General features: G+C 33.9%; 1 protein-coding gene across 9 annotated transcripts in view; it reads right to left on the bottom strand.

Annotated features, from left to right (window-relative positions):
• OXR1 (oxidation resistance 1) overlaps positions 1 to 15,223 on the bottom strand; it is a 479,036-nt gene that overhangs the window by 62,823 nt on the left and 400,990 nt on the right. For all 9 annotated transcript variants that reach the window (XM_017528983.1, XM_017528986.2, XM_037738704.1 and 6 more), the window contains 3 exons: positions 8,351 to 8,433; positions 4,063 to 4,170; positions 2,962 to 3,075 (listed from right to left, as the gene is read on the bottom strand). In XM_017528983.1, coding sequence (XP_017384472.1) covers positions 2,962 to 3,075; positions 4,063 to 4,170; positions 8,351 to 8,433 — 305 coding nt within the window. The remainder of the gene's footprint in view (positions 1 to 2,961; positions 3,076 to 4,062; positions 4,171 to 8,350; positions 8,434 to 15,223) is intronic.

Here is a 15,223-nt window from a genome sequence, read left to right as displayed (position 1 = left end):
TACCATCCAAAGGATAATACAGATATAGAGTAAGTCTGGAGAGGCAAACACAGACAGCCAAGCCAAGTGCCTACCTCATAAATTTGAGGTCAGAAATAAATGATAATACTTTTAAAGTGTTCGAATTATACCAGTTGCAATAGTAAATTTTAGCTATTTTTATGATTTTTACCATTACTTTGGTACTAGCTCCTTTTATGTTTCTTCTTCCATATATGAAGAAAAACATGAAAAAGAAACAAAAAATTGTTTTACCATGGAAATTCCCAAAAGACAGTATTTTTAAGTGAAAACAAATTATCCAAAAAAACCACTGAAAGTCTTTATGCTGACAAAGCCAGGAATATATGCTTAGCCTCACGTAAACCACTACTGAGCTGGACATTCAAAAATTCATTAGTGGTTGTTGGAAATATAAACTGATAATTTCTCATAAAAACATATAATAACAATACTAATAGGTATCATTTTAATTAATGTAATGAAAATATAAATTATATCTAATAAAACATAATATCCTTACTTCTAAGGAATTTATATAGCATGGGAGACATAAAACCCAATAATTATAATACAAAGGTATAGGCACTTGAGATATGCAGAGAGTCATAGAAATATTCTTGGATCCTGGTAATGAATATAATTCTCAGGAAAAAAAATAGAACTAAAATTTACAAAATCACTTTTGTAAGAATTATTTCTAACTATTGCCCATAACCTCTTTGATGGCGGGTAAAGACTATCATTCTGTGTAAAGGGAAGTTCACAAACTCTTTTTTTTTTTTGAATTATTTTATATTTCATTAGTTTCTAGGGAGCAAGTAGTGTTTGGTTACAGGACTAAGTTCTTTATTGATGATTTTTGAGATTTTGGTGCACTCATCACCTGAACAATGTACACTGTACCCAATATTTAATCTTTCTCTCTCACCCTGCCCCCACCCTTTCCCCAAGTCCCCAAAGTTCACTGTATCATTCTTATGCCTTTGTGTCTTTATAGCTTAGCTACCACTTTGAGTAAGTACATCCGACGTTTAGTTTTCCATTCCTGAGTTACTTCACTTACAATAGTAGTCTCCAATTCCATCCAGGTTGCTGCGAATGCCATTATTTCATTCCTTTTTATGGCTGAAATTTTTATTTCTATTATTTCATGGTATTTATATATACAACCTTTTCTTTATCCACTTGTTGAGTGACAGGCATTAGGGCTGGTTCCATATTTTTGCGATTACAAATCGTTCTGCTATAAATATGCATGTGCAAGTATCTTTTTCGTATAATGACTTATTTTTCTCTGGGTAGATAGCTTAGTAGTAAAATTGCTGGATCAAATAGTAGATGCACTTTTAGTTCTTTAAGGAATCTCTTATCTCTTTTTTTGATCTATCCCGGGGACAAAGAATTTACTCATGTCACTGATCAAATTAGAGGAAGATTTTTGGTCCATCTTTGAAGGTAGCTAAGTCCCTGAGGATTAAAATATCATTCACATAACTTTATTCTCTCCATCCTTTCAGTCAAATGGCAAAAGTAAGAAGGGACACATTTTCACATAGGTTGAGGCCTGGCATTGTTGCTCCCTTAAGTTTCAACATTTTCTTTTCTTCGATCTTATACTTTCCAAGAAAGCCAACAGACAGGCAGATTTGAGTTAAAGTCAGGGAACAGGAAGAGACCCCGCAGGTTTCTAGTCAGGCATGATGCTACAGCCTAGATTTTCATAATTCTGCTTTATGGTTTGAAACACAGGCTCAGTTAACCTATGGCCACATAGTTAGTTTGTCATTGCCTCTTATGAGTACATCTCTTTCTAAGTCCCATGGGGAAATGGCATGACTAAGTACAAAAAGGTATTCTGTTTCATTTGGTAAGTAATACCTACCATTAAAACCTGACATCTTATCAATGATGACAACAAATGTAATATATTCCTTTCATGTGACTGCATTCTAAAGTACAGAATTACCATATTTATATAAATAAGGTATCCAACAAATAAATGAGTAAGACCTCATTTCTCTCTCTCACATACACACACACATGCAGAAAAGAGTTCCTGGGCAAGGAGAAAAACAGTTAATAATATTATCATGTAATTTATTCCATGAAAAAAGTGGTACACTAGAGCTTAGAAATAATTATAGGCAAATTAACATTAAAAATTTGTTTAGTTATTAGTTTGCTTACCATCTGTTATCTTAAGCTTTGAGTGCAAATTGAGGCAAATAAAAGGCTGTATCCTAAAGTCAAGAGAACAACACAGAAGAATATCCCACAGGAATCTAGCCATTTAATGAAGAAATAGTATTTTACATGTAAACATTAGTCGTTATAAAAATAGAAAATTATGATTAGTGTTAACAATTAATGTAGAAAGGCAAAGAAATATATAATTCCTTTCAGAAGATTTTAATCAAAATTATTAAATAAAGTTTAGTTCCCTGAAATTCATTTGTAAAATGCAACTTATTAGAACACTCATTCCTTAGAAATGCTAGATAAATTAATCTATGTTAATTCTTGGGTGACAAAGATGATAAATTATTTTTTAAAAGGCAGTGTGTCAAAAATAAATTCAAGAGTTCTGAGTACTATATAAATACTTATTCATTTATAAATGAAATAAACATCAAATTGGACATGAACTTCCTCTATTGTGATAACGTCATGTTTGCTGTGTAAGACCCCTTTGTAAGAAAAATTATACATGTTCTTTATAGAATAAGAGTTTATGAGTATTGTTGGACCACCACCACCACCTACAAAGATAGGTCAATTTAAACTGTATGGTTTCATAAGAATGTCTTATTTTGAAAGCTGAGATTTATAAACTTAAGCAACAAAATAAAAAGGAAATATTTCATTCTAACCATAGTCAAAGTGGAATGAAAAAAACATGATGGTCGATGTAGAAGTGAGATTTCTTCATAGTCATCTTTGCAAAGCAGAGATACTTACAGTGGTCTTATCAAATTCAGCCTCAGATGATGCTGGTGACAAAGGACTTATGGGGCTTAAAGACGGAGAGCTCTCAACACTGGAGACATATTCAGGATCAGGAACATATAGAACCTGTAAGGAAACATTCACACAAAGATTTAGTTAAACTGAAGTGTTAATAATCAGATGGTGTTCTATAGACAAGCACTATTAACAGTGACCTTGTTCTATAAGCAAGTACTATTAACAATTATCAATTAAACGGAAAAACAAAAATTTTCAAATTATAAGAATATAACAACATTTTTAAGAAAGAACATTTAAAATCAACTTAGACACACTTGATAATATATACTGCTGAAATAGTGTGGGGAAACATTAAAAATTTTCATATACTATAGGTGATACTCCTAAAGGACAATTTGGCAATAGCTAGCAAAATTTAAACTGCACATATCCTCTGATATAGTAAATTTACTTCTAAGAATTCACCCTACAGAAATACCTGCATATAAAGAAAAACAGATATGTATATGTATGTTTACTACAGCAGTACTAACCTTAGCAAAAGAATAGAAAAAGTCTAACGCTTATTGTGACTAACTAAACGAGTATGATGTATCGATACAATGCAATACTATGCATGTGTAAAAAAGTTTGAACTAGAGCTGTGATTAAATAGAATATTTTCCAAGAATCAAAGTTACATTAAAACATAACAACAACAAAAATAGGCTAGATTTTCTTGGAAGAAATGCAAACTGGCAACTGGTTGCTTCTGGAAAGGAAATTGGAAGTTTGGATGGAAGGATGCCTTACTTTGATAAAGGCTGGAATTTTTTATGATATGCATATATTGCTCTAAATATTTTTAAAAAGCTCTTTATAATTATACTTAAACAGAAAGATTTACAATTATTTTCCGTAAGTATTAAAATAGAAACTCATACAGACATAAAACAGTTAATTTTCTCTTATGGCCAATATAATTTGTTAAAAGCACATATGAAATTATTCTCAAATTTTCTGTATTAACTACAGTACCATGAATACTTTCTGCCTTTCTATTTATTGTTTCTAAACATCAGCACATTAAAAAAAAAAAAAAAAAGATATTACCTGTCCAGTAACAACTGCTCGGGAGAATAACTTATTTAATTGAACAAGTTCATTAGGTGTTGTATCAAACTTCAGGGCTATGCTATTCAACGAATCCCTTGATTCAACCTGTTTAAAAGAAAAAATAAATTATTTTAATGGTGAAAACTGAAAAACTAAACTCTCATATTTAATGAGCATTAGTACATCTAGGGACCAACTTACATTTGATTAACAACTGGTACTGTTATCTTTGAAAATAACTGCCAAGAAAAACTGTGTTTTGTTAATAAATGATCTCAATCTATTATGATACAGAGCATAGGCTTTAACACAATAGATTTACATGTAGGTCTCTACTTCAAGTAATTTCAAAATACAAAACATAATTTAAAAATCAAAAACATTATTTTCATTTTACAAATGTTTTAAAATAATACAATATTCCTTTGAATCATTTCTAAAATATATGCAACTTCTAGCAATATGCTAATTTTCATATGTGCAAAGTACACCTGTATTAAACTCAAAATGCTACTTTAATGATCTATATGCATATATTCTGCTGCTGCACTTATATAAATTAGAAAAATATTTGAACCAAAGTTGAGCAATTTAATTCTGAATCATTCATATACTTTCATGATAATATGTACAGAAATTATAAATATTGAGATTTTACCAATTATCCTAAAGGAAAATGTCATTTGGTCAATATAATAAAACCACTTAAGACTCTACATTACATAAGGCATTAAGAGTGCTCTGAAGAAAACACAAATAAATGCAATTAAAAGTGGTTATAGTGCACAAGGAATTTACAATCCAGTTGGAAAATAAGACAGAAAAGGTTATGTAAAAGATGAAGAACAATTTAAAATGGAGCAACGAATGTAATAGAAGTTTTGAGTATGAACAAAAGTACCATGTAATCCAAATTTTCCAGAAAAGACTTTATAGAAATGATTTAAAGCTGGGTCTTGAAGAAGCGGTGGGAATTGAGAAGTAGAGAGAAAAGAATGAACTTTCAAAGTGCAGATAACAGAACCGACAGTTAAGAGACAGAAAACTATAAAACATATTTGTGGGAGACTGCCCTCTTCCTCCTAAACCATCCAGAGTGGACTCATGAAGCACAGATTTTTAGGAAGGTGATTAAATGGAGTTAAGTCTCTAAAAAGGATAGAGTTAAAGAGGCATTTAGAGGTCAGGCATGGTAGCTAATGCCTGTAATTCCGGCATTTTGGGAAGTCGAGGCAGGTGGACTGCTTGAGCCCAAGAGTCCAATACCAACCTAGGCAACATGGCAAAACCCCACCTTGACAAAAAATACAAAAATTAGCAGGGCATCATGGTGCATGCCTGTAGCCCTACCTACTCAAGAGGCTGAGGTGGGAGGAACACTTGAGCCTGGGAAGTTGAGGCTGCAGTGAGCTGTAACAGCACCGCTGCACTCCAGCCTGGGTGACAAAAAAAACCCCTGTCTCCAAAAAAAAAAAAAAGGACATTTAGAATTAGATTATGGAAGACTTTGAAAGTCAGGAAAAGCAGATGTGTGCGCATTTTTGTGTGTATGTAAAACAATAATACACATATTTTCCTTAATGGTTTTATAAAACCAAATTTATGCCAAATATTTAGGTTAATATAATAATAATCTAGTGCTGCCTACTTCCTTCTATGCAAACTTCCCCATCTACACAAGGCACTGATATAAAACCTATGTTATTGAGGTAATATACATAAAAGCTCTCTGTAAACAAATGATATTTTGCAGTAACATCTGTAAATTTACAAAGTACTTTCATATTAATAATCACACATTTTATTTTCACACTGATTCTATTAAATGAGATGATAAAGGTAACAAAACAGGCCAAGCAGCATCTCATATTAGTGGCATCAGGGCTAGAATTAATGGAACAAGAAAGGGAATGGATGCAGAAAAACAAATACAATACTACTGCAATAGATAAGGCTTAATGCAATAAAAATGTAAAGAAATAAATTAAGGTATAAGATTTCAACTAAGACTCAAGAGAAGACATTCATGGATTAAATGGAGTCATAGTGATAGCAGTAGCCGTAGGTCAGGGAAGTAAATGTGAATGAGTAAACTGATGCTGACTCTAAAGACTGCAACCTGAATGAATAACAAAATGAAAGGGAACGAAAATGAGAAAATCGGGCATTATGGAATGATGGGGAAAGAAGAATTGGTAAGAGGTTTGCCATAATTAGTTTAATATAAAGTGACAATAGGAAATGCAAGCAACTAGAAAGGTAGGAATAGAAAAAAAGTTTGGGTCTCAGCGCACATAGTTTATGAAGTTCTTAAGCTCTCCAAGTAATAGAATGTCAATAGAAAAGCTAAAAGAAACAAGGGACCACTCACATTTGGAATTAAGAGGAGGCAAACACCCAGCAAAACAGACGGAAGATACAATCAAAATAATAACAAGGGCAATGAAGCATAATGATAGCAAAATGTAGTACAATTAGTTTCAAGAATAAATTAGAGTTCTGGAAAAAGAAAACAGAGAAAGGAGGAGAAAGTGCCATTGAAGATAATTACCAAGAATTTTTCCAGAATTTAAGAGTGGCAAGATTTCTTAGACTGAAGAAACACAATAAGCATAATAAAAACATGTTTAAATCTAGGTTTCTCATATTGGCACTGCAGAGTTGGAAAAATGAAGAAATTTTAAAGGTTATCTATTAAAAAACTTATTTGAACTTATTTTCTCAATTATGCAGATAAGGTACAAACACAAGCAATTTGAGTTTATAATATGCTATGAGATTATCTTGATAACAGTAAATTTTATTCCATTCTAAATTATCCGATTCCTAACCTTTTAAAAATATTTAAAATCTTGTCTGGGCACGGTGGCTCACGCCCGTAATCCCAGCACTGGAAGGCTGAGGCAGTGGACCACCTGAAGTCAGGAGTTCGAGACCACCCTGGCCAACATGGAGAAACTCCATCTCCATTAAAATACAAAAATTAGCCAGGCATGGTGGTGTACATCTGTAGTCCCAGCTACTCAGGAGGCTAAGGCAGGAGAATCGCTTGAACCCAGGAGATGGAGCTTGCAGTGAGCCGATATTGCGCCACTGCACTCCAGCCTGGATGACAAAATGAGACTCAATATTAAAAACAAAAAAAATTAAAATCTCAAACTGTCCATTATATATTAATAGTATATTGAAATAGAGTATAACTCAGAATTTTGATGATTTGTTCAATTTTAAAGATGCATGGAAAATAACCAAGATTCAAACCATGACTGGATGGTTTCATAATGACACAAATGCTAAATTAATGTTTAAAATTGCTGTTCTCCTTAATACAGTTATATTAGAAAAACATAAAATAATAACAAAATTAAGCTCAGTTAAAAGTGCTTTATGACTGGGTACAGTGGGTCACGCCTGTAATCCCAGCACTTTGGGAGGCCAAGCGGGCAGATCATGAGGTCAGGAGTTAGAGGCCTGGCCAATATGGTGAAACCCAGTCCCTACTAAAAATACAAAAATTAGCCAGGTGTGATCGCACACGACTGTAGTCCCAGGTACTCAGGAGGCTGAGGCAGAAGAGCCGCTTGAACATGCTGTCTCAAAAAAAAAAAAAAAAAAAAAAAAAAAAAAAGTGCTTTACAACATTTAACATTATCTAAATAAACAATCTTTACATTCAATCAAATAAGCAGCACATCATACACCAAAGCTGATTTCTCACTTCAGTTTCCCAGAGTAAACAGAAATGTGAAAAGCTAGCTGACTGCAGGGAAATTTGAGGTTCATTTCAAGAATACAGAAAGAAAAGCTCAATTTTCAGGCTAAGGCAGTTAGCTATAAATACAAACAAATGATTTAATGTGGGAGGTTATACTGGAGGATTAACATCAACTTGTCTTTGAAGTATCCCATCTGCCATTAACATTAGCACTGCTGGGAATATAATGAAGATCACATTTCTAAAAATATAAATATTTTCCTAAAAGCCTAACCTAACAAAAATTATTGGCCCATAGGAACTCTCTCAGTAAATTATCACCTATATTAAAATAAATTTTCTAGGATAACTACCTTTGTATCTCAGTCAAATTTATCTTTAAAGAAAAAATCCTAAAGTACAACTAAGAACTTAAGTATTATTATTAATAAAACAGTTATCCAAAGTATAATACATATTTTTAAAAATAAGGCAATTAACGATGCTCATCTTATTTATAGTGTAAACAGAGAATGTCTTAAAGAAGACTCTTACAAAGAAAAATAGCTTTTTCAAAAGCAAATAACTTACAGTATATTCAATAGTCCCTTTAGGTTTCTGAAATGACATTCGTCTCCCATCTTTCTTGTCTAAGGTCTTCTTTTGGCCAGTGTCTGGAAAAAAAAAAAAGGCAAAATTCCTATTAAATTCATCTTCCTTTCAGAGTAACGTCAAGAACTGCTGAATAGAGCTCTCTGGGAAGACATCTAATTTTCTAGTAATATAGCTTACTTCCTGGGATTCTCTGCTGTAAAAAACAAGCTACTGTAAAAAAATGGAATTGTACTTCCAACTTGCTTGCTTTAAGAACTGACCAGCATGAACCACTAGAATAACTGCAAGCCAATGCAAAAAAGGAAATCATTAAAAACTAAATTACAGACCATTTATTTCAATATATTTAACCTGATTATAATTTCAAGATATATTACAATATTTTTAAAATACATATTTCAAGATATATAGTATTAATTTTACCCAAATAAGAAAATGTAACTTTAGTTCTCACAGGAAAAAATTTCTCTATAAGTCATAAGGGAAAATAGTCTTCTCTATAAAATTATTAACTTTCTTATTAACATGCCATAAGGTAAATCAAGGTGTACTTTCATATATAAACATATATTTGCACATTTAATTTCACATTAACTGCCAATTATTAATTTTCATTCGTTTGTCAAGACTTCCCTTGATCATTTCATTATTATAAAAAATAAGGAAACTGTTTCCCCTTAAATTTTGCATTGGTGTTAATCTTCTCATCTATACTACACTGAATTGATAAAATACCACTTCTATCTAAACATAAAAATTATTAAAATGAAATTCTCTAAATAATGAAATGAATCACAAAATTAGATATTAAACATAAAAAATGCTATATTCACCCTCAAATTTTTCCAAAATTAAAAACTATATATAGTTTTCAAAGAAAATTTAGTTCAACCTAAGACCATATAATCTAGAAAATATCTATTTCATTGTTCTTCCTCTATTTAAACTTAAATGAAATTTTGACCATACAAGAGTTTAAGTGACCTAATTATATCAGCTGTTGGGTAAATGGTTCTAAAGAAGCACTAATAAATAATAATATCAAAATATTCAAAAAGGCCAGTTACTTCTGCAATGCTTTTAAAAACTATCCTAAAACCTTCCTGATCACTCAGCTAACTCAAGTCTCTGTTATTAGTCACATGGCATCTTTATGTTTCCTTCACAGCATCTGGCACAGTGTTAATATTAAATCTATTCCACTAAATTTAAATCTCTTCCACTAAACTGTAACCTCCAAAGCACTGCCTTCGTTCCACAAAGCCTCCTCAGTGCCTAACAAGGGGCCTGACACATGGCAAGCATCTAATCAAGTGATGTTCTGAAGCAACTACTTGAAATGTACCTTGAACTACCAAAATTATTATAAACTGCCATTAATTTTTCATAAAGAAAAGAAACAATTATGGTTCATCCATTACAACTCTAGGAAAAAAAGTATGCAGAGATATGAACACACAAAAACATGTACACATTCTACTTTTGTATCCTAAATATTTAAAGAATTCTTAAAAACTTAGAGGAAAAAAATGCAGGTGAAAATATGGGCAAAAGATATGATCAGACAATTCACAAGAGGATATAAAAATGGACTTAAACATATAAAAATGTTCAATCTCACTCACAACTAGAGATATGCAAATTGAAAGTATATTGAAATATCATTTCGCACCTGTCAGACCAAAAGAAGTTTGGTCACAAATAGTTTGACAGTAGGAAAAGAGATATTCTTCTACATTCCTGGTGACAATGCAATATGGTACAGTTTTTAGGAAGAAGAATATTATTTTTGCTTATCAGACTATTCTAATTCTTCTACATTGAATAGTTTATATATAAATTTTCCTCTCTAATGAGAAAAACATTAAAACTATTTTAAGATAAAATAACTTTTAAAGATTTTATTTTAAATAACCTAAAATTTATTAAAATAAATTTGAATGTACTTATTTTAAAAATATATTCAAATTTATTTTAATAAATTTTAGGTTATTTATAAGTTTTAAATAATTTTTAAGTGATTTTTAAAAACATCAAACAGAACCAAAAACACTTCTCATTTTGCAATTTAAACTTCTCAAGCAATGCAATATACAATTACAGATTACTTTTAACTAATAATACACTGTTCCTTAATTAATTTTAGGAGTAACCCTTAGTTTGCATTTACTTTGCCTAACAGTTTTTCAATTTGTTTCATAACATCTCAAGAGTTCATTAAACATGTTTGCAAGTTAGCAATTGCTCTACAATTTTCTAGAGCTCACCACAGAATGCAGTTCAGAGCAAGAAAACTAACATAACTTTCTATAGCTTAAAGTTTGAAAAACAAATGGGAAATATTCTCTTTACTAATTAAAAATTAAGTAATAATTATATATCATAAAAATAGTTCTAAATTTTAATAATATTAAAATGTTTATACACAGATATAAATACCAAAGCACATAAAATAAGCTATTTATTTTCTTCCATCAGTATGAAAATACAATCAAATAATCAAACATTTGAGAGTAGGTAGAGAAAAAGGCCAGGTCACCTACAAAGATAAGTCCATCAGACTGACAGCAGACTGCTCAGCTGAAACCCTACAAGCCAGAAGAGACTGAGAGCCAAAATTCAACATTCTTAAAGAAAAAAACTCCAACCCAAAATTTCACATCTGGCCAAACTAAGCTATACAAGGGAAGGAGAAATAAAATCCTTTTCCTAACAGCAAATGCTGAGGATATTGTTTACCACCAGACCTGCCTTAAAGGAGCCCTAAAATACGTATAAGAAACACCATTACCAGCCACTATAAAAACACAATGAAGTATGCAAACCAGTGACATTATATAAAGTAGTCAGAGCAAAAATCTGCAAAATAACCAGCTAACATCATGACAGGATTAAATCCACACATAACAATACTAACCTTAAACGTAAGTGGGCTAAATGTCCCAGTGAAAAGACTGTAGAGAGAAGCTGGATAAGGAACCAAGAACATTGGTATGATGTCTTCAAGAGATCCATCTCACATGCAATGAAACACATAGGCTCAAAATAAGAGTATGCAGAAAAATCTACCAAGCAAATGGAAAACAGAAAACAGCTGCAGTTGCAATTCTAGTTTCTGACAAAACTAGGATTGAAATCTAGTTTTACGCCAAGACTTTAAACCAACAAAGATCAAAAAAGACCAAGAAAGGCATTCCATAATGGTAAAGTGTTCTAAATAAGATCTAACTATAGTAGATATACATGCACACAATACAGGGGCACTCAGATTCATGAAGCAAGTTCTTACAGACCTACGAAAAGACTTATATTCTCAAACAATAATATTGGGAGACTTTAACACCCCACTGACAATATTAGATCACTGAGACAGAAAATTAACAAAGATATTCAGGACCAAAGCTCAGCACTGGATTAAATGGATGTGATCTCTACAGAACTCTCCACCCAGAAACAACAGAATACACATCATCACATGGCACATACTCTAAAGTAAAACACTCCTCAACAATGCAAAAGAACTAAAATCATAACAAACAGTCTCTCAGACCACAGTACAATCAAAGTAGAAAAACTGAGACAAAGACATTCACTCAAAACCATACACTTACATAGAAATTGAATAACCTGCTCCTGAATGACTTTAGTGTAAATAATGAAATTAAGGCAGAAATGAAGTTATTTGCAACTAATAAGAACAAAGATATAACATATCAGAATCTCGGGGACACAGCTGGCCAAGTGCAGTGGCTCATGCCTGTAATCCCAGCACTTTGGGAGGCCGAGACGGGCAGATCACCTGAGGTAGGGAATTCGAGACCAGCCTGACCAACATGGAGGAACCCAGTCTCTACTAAAAATACAAAATTAGCCAGGTGTGGTGGTGCATGCCTGCAATCTAAGCTACTAGGAAGGCTGAGGAAGGAGAATCGCTTGAACCCAGGAGGCGGAGGTTGTGGTGAGCTGAGGTCATGTCATTGCACTCTAGCCTGAGCAACAAATGTAAAGCTCCATCTCAAAAAAAAAAAAAATGTAGTAAATGCCCCATATATGCTTGAAAATCATGTATACTCTGCACTGCAGGGTTTAGTGTTTTATATATGTATACGCATACATGCACACATATTTATCTATGTCCATGAGATCAAGTCTGTTGATTGTGTTGGTCAAATTATGTATGTTTGTGTTTCTTTTCTTTTGTCTGATAATTCTGTTATCAATGGAGTTTGTCAAACTCTCTCACTCTAATTGTGGCTTATTTGGTTCCTAGTAGCTCTCCCTACTTTACTTTTTATAAATTGGAACCATTTTATTAGGCTCATACAAATTGAAAATTGTTACATCTTCCTGGTAAATTGAACTTTTTCTCACAATACTCTTTCCCCTAAAGTATGCTTTGTCTAATATTAATGTACCAATTTTCTTTTCATTAGTCTCTGCTTTTTCTTTTGATTCTCAATATTGCTGTATCCTTATGTATTAGTCTGTTCTCACACTTTTATAAAGAGCTGCTTAATATTGGGTAATATAGAAAGAAAAGAGATTTAATTGACTCACAGTTACACATGGCCACGGAGGCCTCAGGTTAAGAATTATAGCAGAAGGCAAAGGGGAAGCAAGACACCTCTTTCACAAGGCAGCATGAACTCAGGAGGAACTACCAAACACTTATAAAACCACCAGATCTCATGAGAACTCACTATCACGAGAACAGCGTTAGGGAAACCACACCCATGATCCAACTACCTCCAACTGGTCTCTCCATTGACACATGGAGATTATGGGGATTATAATTCAAGATGAGATTTGGGTGGGGACACAAAGTCAAATCATATCATTCTGCCCATGGACCCTCACAAATCTCATTTCCCTTTCATATTTCAAAACTAATCAGGCCTTCCCAATAGTCCCCCAAAGTCTTAATTCATTCCAGCATTAACTCAAAAGTCCAAGTTCAAAGTCTTATTTGAGACAAGTCAAGTTCCTTCCACCTATAAGCCTGTAAGATCAAAAGCAAGTTATTTACTTCCAAGACACAATGCGGGTACTGATTGGGTAAATGTTCCTGTCCCAAATGGCAGAAATTAGCCAAACCAAAGGGGCTACAGGTCCCATGCAAGTCCAAAATCTGGTGAGGCAGTCATTAAAGTGCCAAAATAATCTCCTTTGACTCCATGTCTCACATCCAGTTCATGCTGATGCAAGAGGTGAGCTCCCATGGTCTTGGGCAGTTCCACTCCTGTGGCTTGGTAGGGTACGGCTCCTCTCCCAGCTGTTTTGACTGGCTGACATTGAGTGTCTACAACTTTTCCAGGTGCACAGTGCAAGCTGTCAGTGGACTTACCATTCTGATGTCTGGAGGATGGTGGACCTCTTCTCACACCCACAGAGGTGTGGGGCCTCTGACTCCACATTTCCCTTCCACACTGCCCTAGGAGAGGTTCTCTATGAGGGCTCCATCCCTATGGTAAACTTCTGCCTGGACATCCAAGTTTTCCATACACCCTCTGGTATCTAAGCAGAGGTTCTAGTCCCAAAACTCAATTTTTGACTTCTGTGCACCCACAGGCCCACCAACACATGTAAGCCACCAAGGCTTAGGGCTTGTATCCTCTAAAGCAGCGGCCTGGACTGTACATTGGTCCTTTTTAGCCAAAGCTGAGATGCAGGGCACTGAGTCCTGAGACTGCACAAAGCAGCAAGGGGGTCCAGCCCATGAAACCTCTTTTTCCTCTTAAGCCTTCAGGCCTGTGATGGGAGGGGCAGCCACAAAGGTCTCTGACATGCCCTGAAGACATTTTGCCCATTGTCATGGTGATTAACATTTGACTCCTTATTACTTAAGCAAATATCTGCAGCTGGCTTGAATTTCTCCTCAGAAATGGATTTTTCTTTTCCATTGTATTGCCAGGATGCAAAATTTTCAAACTTTTCAGCTCTGCTTCCCTTTTAAACATAAGTTGCAATTCCAAACCATCTCTGTGAATGCATAAAACTGAATGATTTTAAGGTCACCCGGGTCACCTCTTTGAACACTTTGCTGCTTAGAAATGTCTTCTGCTAGATACCCTAAATCATCTCTCTCATGTTCTACAGATCTCTAGGGCAGGAGCAAAATGCTGCCAGTCTCTGCTAAAGCATAGCAAGAACCACCTTTATTACAGTTCCCAACAAGTTCCTCCACTCCATCTGAGACCATCTGAGCCTGGACTTCATTGTTAATATCACTATCAGCAATTTGATCAAAGCCACTGAACAAGTCTCTAGGAAGTTCCAAACTTTCCCACTTCTTCCTGTCTTCTTCTGAACCCTCCAAACTGTTCCAACCTCTTCTGGTTACTCAGTTCCAAAGTCACTTCCACATTTTTGGGTATCTTTATAGCAATACCTGACTCTCTGCAGTTCCAATTTACCGTATTAGTTCATTCTCACACTGCTATAAAGAATTGCCCAAGACTGGGTAATTTCAAAAGGAAAGAGGTTTAATTGACTAACAGTTCGACATGGTTGGGGAGGCCTCAGGAAACTTATAATCATAGCAGAAAGCAAAGAGGGAAGCAAGGCACCTTCTTTATAAGGTGGCAGGAAGGAGAATAAATGCAGGAGGAACTACCAAACACTTATAAAACCATCAGATCTCATGAGACCTCACTATCACAAGAACACCATGGGGGAAACTGCCCCTCATGATCCAATTACCTCCACCTGGTCTCTCCCTTGATATGTAAGGATTACAGGGATTTTAATCCAAGATGAGATTTGAGTGGGGACACAAAGCCTAACCATACCACATTATGTCTCTGACATGTATCTAAGCAGGTCCTTTTTATTTGTTCTTTTTTTTTTTTT

This window comes from Cebus imitator, unplaced genomic scaffold, assembly GCF_001604975.1.
Source record: "Cebus imitator isolate Cc_AM_T3 unplaced genomic scaffold, Cebus_imitator-1.0 Scaffold56, whole genome shotgun sequence".
Taxonomy (NCBI): domain Eukaryota; kingdom Metazoa; phylum Chordata; class Mammalia; order Primates; family Cebidae; genus Cebus; species Cebus imitator.
This window is presented reverse-complemented; position numbering and strand designations above follow the sequence as displayed.